The following is an 8,813-nucleotide window of genomic DNA, read 5'->3' on the forward strand; positions in this document are numbered from 1 at the left end:
AACAACTTGTGTGATTGGAAATCAGCAATAGTTAAGGACATAACATCACTTAATGACAATAATACATGGACCAAGTCACTGGAATACAGTCAAGAGCAGGTGGATTTTCTGCAAAAAGATCAAAGCAGGTGGAACTATGGTATCGCCCGTTACAAAGCTTGTCTTGTTGCAGAAGGCTATACACAAAGATCAGGCGTTGACTATGGTGAGAGTTACTCTCCAGTAGCAAAATATAGTACACTACGGTTGTTGATTGCTACATCTTCCTTGTACAACATGCTGCTATACCAGTTAGACTTTGACTCAGCTTTCCAGAATGGAGAATTAACAGAAGAAATACTCATGGAGCCTCCAGAACATTCAGTTGAGATCATGTTTGAAGAAGATGCAGTCAATAGAATTCTATGATACCTAAGAGGTACATCTTCCTTGAGGCTGGAATTTACCAAAGCTGGAAATTCAACTCTTAAAATCATTTAGTAATGATGATTGGTTGACAGATGAAGATGATCATCATTCCTATACAGGATATCTATTTCTATTGGCAGGCACAGCGGTAAGCTGGTCAAATAGAAAACAACCCACAGTAGGCCTGTCTACCACCAAGGCGGAATATATGACATTACCAGAGTTAGCTAAGGAAGCATTACATCTTAAAGATACTTTATGTGAATTAAGTCTTGTAAGCAAGGATGACACCATCAGCAAAGGTTCAGTGGATCTGTTTTATAGCACCAGGCATCATGCACAGTCCAAGCACACAAGAACTTGTGGAGAGTGGATCTGTTGCTGTGATTCATGTGGCTAGTAAAAAGAACCCTGCGGATTTGCTCACTAAAGGGACTATGGGCCTGATTAAGCATGGATTGCAGTTGCTAATATGCACGCAATCGGCTGATTGTTGCGTTCAGTGCATGCATATGCATTGCAGTGCCATGCGTGAACTAGCTATTGTGATTGGGACAGTGATCGCAGAGGCATAAATTAGTCACTGTGATGCCATATGCAGTGTGAGGTCTCATAGCATGCGTGGTTGTTAGCAATTTCTGAGTAAGGTCAGGGCTTGTGCAAGTGTGCATGAGGCTGCGATGGTGCTCGATTGTACTGATGGTTGCACTATTCTGCTAAACATTACAGATGTGTGTAAGGTAAAGTGGGTGTGCTGAGTTTGCATTGCGATCGCAGTGGATTAGCTATCGCAGTTGAGCTGCATGCATCTGCAGTATTGCGATCTGTAGTGAATCAGGCCCTATGTCACAATCCCTAGTCTTGTTCCTGAAGAATTGTGGACCCGACTATACTTGAAAATGTTGATATGTTCTTATTTGTTTAACCCTCATTTATTCAGGTTGTTGCAAGAATGTTCTATATGTGTGTGTAACATGGAGAGAGCTTGCAGTGAGGAGGATGTTCTATATATGTGTGTGTAGTATGGAGAGAGCTTGCAGTGAGAGGGATGTTATATATGTGTGTGTAGTATGGAGAGAGCTTGCAGTGAGGGAGATGTTATATATGTGTGTGTGTGTAGTATGGAGAGAGCTTGCAGTGAGGAGGATGTTATATATGTGTGTGTAGCATGGAGAGAGCTTGCAGTGAGGGGGATGTTATATATGTGTGTGTAGCATGGAGAGAGCTTGCAGTGAGGGGGATGTTATTTATGTGTGTGTAGCATGGAGAGAGCTTGCAGTGAGGAGGATGTTCTATATGTGTGTGTAGTATGGAGAGAGCTTGCAGTGAGGGGGATGTTATATATCTGTGTGTAGCATGGAGAGAGCTTGCAGTGAGGGGGGATGTTATATATGTGTGTGTAGCATGGAGAGAGCTTGCAGTGAGGGGGATGTTATATATGTGTGTGTAACATGGAGAGAGCTTGCAGTGAGGGGGGATGTTATATATGTGTGTGTAGCATGGAGAGAGCTTGCAGTGAGGGGGGATGTAATATATGTGTGTGTAGCATGGAGAGAGCTTGCAGTGAGGGGGAATGTAATATACAGTATGTGTGTGTAGCATGGAGAGAGCTTGCAGTGAGGGAGATGTTATATATGTGTGTGTAGCATGGAGAGAGCTTGCAGTGAGGGGGGATGTTATATATGTGTGTGTAGCATGGAGAGAGCTTGCAGTGAGGGGGGATGTTATATATATGTGTGTAGCATGGAGAGAGCTTGCAGTGAGAGGGATGTTCTATATGTTTGTGTAGCATGGAGAAAGCTTGCAGTGAGGGGAATGTTATATATGTGTGTGTAGCATGGAGAGAGCTTGCAGTGAGGGGGGATGTTATATATATGTGTGTGTAGCATGGAGAGAGCTTGCAGTGAGAGGGATGTTCTATATGTGTGTGTAGCATAGAGAAAGCTTGCAGTGAGGGGGATGTTATATATATGTGTGTGTAACATGGAGAGAGCTTGCAGTGAGGGGGGATGTTATATATGTGTGTGTAGCATGGAGAGAGCTTGCAGTGAGGGGGGATGTTATATATGTGTGTGTAGCATGGAGAGAGCTTGCAGTGAGGGGGAATGTTATATATATGTGTGTAGCATGGAGAGAGCTTGCAGTGAGAGGGATGTTCTATATGTGTGTGTAGCATGGAGAAAGCTTGCAGTGAGGTGAATGTTATATATGTGTGTGTAGCATGGAGAGAGCTTGCAGTGAGGGGGGATGTTATATATATGTGTGTGTAGCATGGAGAAAGCTTGCAGTGAGGGGAATGTTATATATGTGTGTGTAGCATGGAGAGAGCTTGCAGTGAGGGGAGATGTTATATATGTGTGTGTAGCATGGAGAGAGCTTGCAGTGAGGGGGATGTTCTATATGTGTGTGTAGCATGGAGAGAGCTTGCAGTGAGAGGGATGTTCTATATGTGTGTGTAGCATGGAGAGAGCTTGCAGTGAGGGGGATGTTCTATATGTGTGTGTAGCATGGAGAGAGCTTGCAGTGAGAGGGATGTTATATATATGTGTGTGTGTAGCATGGAGAGCTCTTGCAGTGAGCGGGATGTTCTATATGTGTGTGTAGCATGGAGAGAGCTTGCAGTGAGGGGGGATGTTATATACAGTATGTGTGTGTAGCATGGAGAGAGCTTGCAGTGAGGAGGATGTTATATATGTGTGTGTAGCATGGATAGAGCTTGCAGTGAGGGGGATGTTATATCTGTTTGTGTAGCATGGAGAGAGCTTGCAGTGAGGGGGATGTTATATATGTGTGTGTAACATGGAGAGAGCTTGCAGTGAGAGGGATGTTATATATATGTGTGTGTAGTATGGAGAGAGCTTGCAGTGAGAGGGATGTTCTATATGTGTGTGTAGCATGGAGAGAGCTTGCAGTGAGAGGGATGTTTATTTATTTTATTTATTACCAGTTATTTATATAGCGCACACATATTCCGCAGCGCTTTACAGAGAGAATATTTGCCCATTCACATCCGTCCCTGCCCCAGTGGAGCTTACAATCTATATTCCCTAACACATGCTCACACACTAGGGTTAATTTTGAGGGTAGCCAATTAACCTAGCAGTATATTTTTGGAGTGTGGGATGAAACCGGAGCACCCGGAGGAAACCCACGCAAGCACAGGGAGAATATACAAACTCCACACAGTTAGGGCCATGGTGGGAATTGAACCCATGACCTCATTGCTGTGAGGCAGTAACGCTACCATTACACCGTCTGTGCTGCTCTATATGTGTGTGTAGCATGGAAAGAGCTTGCAGTGAGGAGGATGTTATATATGTGTGTGTAGCATGGAGAGAGCTGGCAGTGAGGGGGATATTATATATGTGTGTGTAGCATGGAGAGAGCTTGCAGGGAGGGGAATGTTATATATGTGTGTGTAGCATGGAGAGAGCTTGCAGTGAGGGGGATGTTATATATGTATGTGTAGCATGGAGAGAGCTTGCAGTGAGAGGAATGTTATATATGTGTGTGTAGCATGGAGAGAGCTTGCAGTGAGGGAGGATGTTATATATGTGTGTGTAGCATGGAGAGAGCTTGCAGTGAGGGGGATGTTCTATATGTGTGTGTAGCATGGATAGAGCTTGCAGTGAGGGGGAAGTTATATATGTGTGTGTAGCATGGAGAGAGCTTGCAGTGAGGGGGATGTTATATATGTGTGTGTAGCAAGGAGAGAGCTTGCAGTGAGGGGGGGTGATATATATGTGTGTGTAGCATGGAGAGAGCTTGCAGTGAGGGGGGGTGACATATATGTGTGTGTAGCATGGAGAGAGCTTGCAGTGAGGGGGATGTTCTATATGTGTGTGTAGCATGGATAGAGCTTGCAATGAGGGGGATGTTATATATGTGTGTGTAGCATGGATAGAGCTTGCAGTGAGGGGGATGTTATATATATGTGTGTAGCATGGAGAGAGCTTGCAGTGAGAGGGATGTTCTATATGTGTGTGTAGCATGGAGAAAGATTGCAGTGAGGGGAATGTTATATATGTGTGTGTAGCATGGAGAGAGCTTGCAGTGAGGGGGGATGTTATATATATGTGTGTGTAGCATGGAGAAAGCTTGCAGTGAGGGGAATGTTATATATGTGTGTGTAGCATGGAGAGAGCTTGCAGTGAGGGGAGATGTTATATATGTGTGTGTAGCATGGAGAGAGCTTGCAGTGAGGGGGATGTTCTATATGTGTGTGTAGCATGGAGAGAGCTTGCAGTGAGAGGGATGTTCTATATGTGTGTGTAGCATGGAGAGAGCTTGCAGTGAGGGGGATGTTCTATATGTGTGTGTAGCATGGAGAGAGCTTGCAGTGAGAGGGATGTTATATATATGTGTGTGTGTAGCATGGAGAGCTCTTGCAGTGAGCGGGATGTTCTATATGTGTGTGTAGCATGGAGAGAGCTTGCAGTGAGGGGGAATGTTATATACAGTATGTGTGTGTAGCATGGAGAGAGCTTGCAGTGAGGAGGATGTTATATATGTGTGTGTAGCATGGATAGAGCTTGCAGTGAGGGGGATGTTATATCTGTTTGTGTAGCATGGAGAGAGCTTGCAGTGAGGGGGATGTTATATATGTGTGTGTAACATGGAGAGAGCTTGCAGTGAGAGGGATGTTATATATATGTGTGTGTAGTATGGAGAGAGCTTGCAGTGAGGGGGATGTTATATATGTGTGTGTAACATGGAGAGAGCTTGCAGTGAGAGGGATGTTATATATATGTGTGTGTAGTATGGCGAGAGCTTGCAGTGAGTGGGATGTTCTATATGTGTGTGCAGCATGGAGAGAGCTTGCAGTGAGAGGGATGTTCTACATGTGTGTGTAGCATGGAGAGAGCTTGCAGTGAGGAGGATGTTATATATGTGTGTGTAGCATGGAGAGAGCTTGCAGTGAGGGGGATATTATATATGTGTGTGTAGCATGGAGAGAGCTTGCAGGGAGGGGAATGTTATATATGTGTGTGTAGCATGGAGAGAGCTTGCAGTGAGGGGGATGTTATATATGTATGTGTAGCATGGAGAGAGCTTGCAGTGAGGGGAATGTTATATATGTGTGTGTAGCATGGAGAGAGCTTGCAGTGAGGGAGGATGTTATATATGTGTGTGTAGCATTGAGAGAAGCTTGCAGTGAGGGAGGATGTTATATATGTGTGTGTAGCATGGAGAGAGCTTGCAGTGAGGGGGATGTTATATATGTGTGTGTAGCATGGAGAGAAGCTTGCAGTGAGGGAGGATGTTATATATGTATGTGTAGCATGGAGAGAGCTTGCAGGGAGGGGGATGTTCTATATGTGTGTGTAGCATGGAGAGAGCTTGCAGTGAGGGGGATGTTACAGTTATATATGTGTGTGTAGCATGGAGAGAGCTTGCAGTGAGGGAGGATGTTATATATGTGTGTGTAGCATGGAGAGAGCTTGCAGTGAGGGGGATGTTATATATGTGTGTGTAGCATGGAGAGAGCTTGCAGTGAGGGGGATGTTATATATGTGTGTGTAGCATGGAGAGAAGCTTGCAGTGAGGGAGGATGTTATATATGTGTGTGTAGCATGGAGAGAGCTTGCAGTGAGGGGGAATGTTATATACAGTATGTGTGTGTAGCATGGAGAGAGCTTGCAGTGAGGAGGATGTTATATATGTGTGTGTAGCATGGATAGAGCTTGCAGTGAGGGGGGATGTTATATATGTGTGTGTAACATGGAGAGAGCTTGCAGTGAGAGGGATGTTATATATATGTGTGTGTAGTATGGCGAGAGCTTGCAGTGAGAGGGATGTTCTATATGTGTGTGTAGCATGGAGAGAGCTTGCAGTGAGAGGGATGTTCTACATGTGTGTGTAGCAGTGAGGAGGATGTTATATATGTGTGTGTAGCATGGAGAGAGCTTGCAGGGAGGGGAATGTTATATATGTGTGTGTAGCATGGAGAGAGCTTGCAGTGAGGGGGATGTTATATATGTATGTGTAGCATGGAGAGAGCTTGCAGTGAGGGGAATGTTATATATGTGTGTGTAGCATGGAGAGAGCTTGCAGTGAGGGAGGATGTTATATATGTGTGTGTAGCATGGAGAAAGCTTGCAGTGAGGGAGGATGTTCTATATGTGTGTGTAGCATGGAGAGAGCTTGCAGTGAGGGGGATGTTACAGTTATATATGTGTGTGTAGCATGGAGAGAGCTTGCAGTGAGAGAGGATGTTATATATATGTGTGTAGCATGGAGAGAGCTTCCAATGAGGGGGATGTTGTATACGTTTCTGTAGCACGGAGAGAGCTTGCAGTGAGGGGGATGTTATATATGTGTTTGTAGCATGGAGAGAGCTTGCAGTGAGGGGGATGTTACAGTTATATATGTGTGTGTAGCATGGAGAGAGCTTGCAGTGAGGGGGATGCTATATATGTGTGTGTAGCATGGAGAGAGCTTCCAATGAGGGGGATGTTGTATACGTTTCTGTAGCATGGAGAGAGCTTGCAGTGAGGGGGGATGTTATATATGTGTTTGTAGCATGGAGAGAGCTTGCAGTGAGAGGGATGTTATATATGTGTGTGTAGCATGGAGAGAGCTTGCAGTGAGGGGGATGTTATATATGTGTGTGTAGTATGGAGAGAGCTTGCAGTGAGGGGGATGTTATATATGTGTGTGTAGTATGGAGAGAGCTTGCAGTGAGAGGGATGTTATATATGTGTGTGTAGCATGGAGAGAGCTTGCAGTGAGGGGGATGTTCTATATGTGTGTGTAGCATGGAGAGAGCTTGCAGTGAGGGGGATGTTCTATATGTGTGTGTAGCATGGAGAGAGCTTGCAGTGAGAGGGATGTTAATTATATGTGTGTGTAGTATGGAGAGAGCATGCAGTGATAGGGATGTTCTATATGTGTGTGTAGTATGGAGAGAGCTTGCAGTGAGAGGGATGTTATATATATGTGTGTGTAGTATGGAGAGAGCATGCAGTGAGAGGGATGTTCTATATGTGTGTGTAGCATGGAGAGAGCTTGCAGTGAGGGGGAATGTTATATACAGTATGTGTGTGTAGCATGGAGAGAGCTTGCACTGAGGAGGATGTTATATATGTGTGTGTAGCATGGATAGAGCTTGCAGTGAGGGGGATGTTATATATGTTTGTGTAGCATGTGGAGAGCTTGCAGTGAGGGGGAATGCTATATATATGTGTGTGTAGCATGGAGAGACCTTGCATTGAGGGGGATGTTATATATGTGTGTGTAGCATGGATAGAGCTTGCAATGAGGGGGATATTATATATGTGTGTGTAGCGTGGAGAGAGCTTGCAGTGAGGGGGGATGTTGTATATGTGTGTGTAGCATGGATAAAGCTTCCAGTGAGTAGGATGTTATATATGTGTGTGTAGCATGGAGAGAGCTTGCAGTGAGGGGGATGTTATATATGTGTGTGTGTAGCATGGAGAGAGCTTGCAGTGAGGAGGATGTTATATATGTGTGTGTAGCATGGAGAGAGCTTGCAGTGAGGGGGATGTTATATATGTGTGTGTAGCATGGAGAGAGCTTGCAGTGAGGGGAATGTTATATATGTGTGTGTAGCATTGAGAGGGCTTGCAGTGAGGGGGATGTTATATATGTTTGTGTAGCATGTGGAGAGCTTGCAGTGAGGGGGAATGCTATATATATGTGTGTGTAGCATGGAGAGACCTTGCATTGAGGGGGATGTTATATATGTGTGTGTAGCATGGAGAGAGCTTGCAGTGAGGGGGGATGTTATATATGTGTGTGTAGCATGGAGAGAGCTTGCAGTGAGGGGGGATGTTATATATGTGTGTAGCATGGAGAGAGCTTGCAGTGAGGGGGATGTTATATATGTGTGTGTAGCATGGACAGAGCTTGCAGTGAGGGGGAATGTTATATATGTGTGTTTAGCATGGATAGAGCTTGCAGTGAGGGGGATATTATATATGTGTGTGTAGCATGGAGAGAGCTTGCAGTGAGGGGGGATGTTGTATATGTGTGTGTAGCATGGATAAAGCTTGCAGTGAGGGGGATGTTATATATGTGTGTGTAGCATGGATAGAGCTTGCAATGAGGGGGATATTATATATGTGTGTGTAGCATGGAGAGAGCTTGCAGTGAGGGGGGATGTTGTATATGTGTGTTTAGCATGGATAAAGCTTCCAGTGAGTAGGATGTTATATATGTGTGTGTAGCATGGATAGAGGTTGCAGTGAGGGGGATATTATATATGTGTGTGTAGCATGGAGAAAGCTTGCAGTGAGGGGGGATGTTATATATGTGTGTGTAGCATGAAGAGAGCTTGCAGTGAGGGGGAATGTTATATACAGTATGTGTGTGTAGCATGGAGAGAGCTTGCAGTGAGGGGGAATGTTATATACAGTATGTGTGTGTAGCATGGAGAGAGCTTG

At 44.8% G+C, this 8,813-nt stretch overlaps 1 protein-coding gene across 1 annotated transcript in view; it reads right to left on the reverse strand.

The window, feature by feature from the left end:
• Positions 1-476, reverse strand: part of LOC148525421 (sialic acid-binding Ig-like lectin 13) — a 78,442-nt gene extending 77,966 nt beyond the window's left edge. Inside the window, exon 1 of the mRNA XM_088470928.1 lies at positions 245-476. Coding sequence (XP_088327054.1) covers positions 245-476 — 232 coding nt within the window. The remainder of the gene's footprint in view (positions 1-244) is intronic.
• Between the last annotated feature and the right edge of the window lie 8,337 nt (positions 477-8,813).

The sequence above is a fragment of the Taudactylus pleione genome, unplaced genomic scaffold (genome assembly GCF_031769625.1).
Source record: "Taudactylus pleione unplaced genomic scaffold, aTauple2 ptg000108l, whole genome shotgun sequence".
NCBI classification, from domain to species: domain Eukaryota; kingdom Metazoa; phylum Chordata; class Amphibia; order Anura; family Myobatrachidae; genus Taudactylus; species Taudactylus pleione.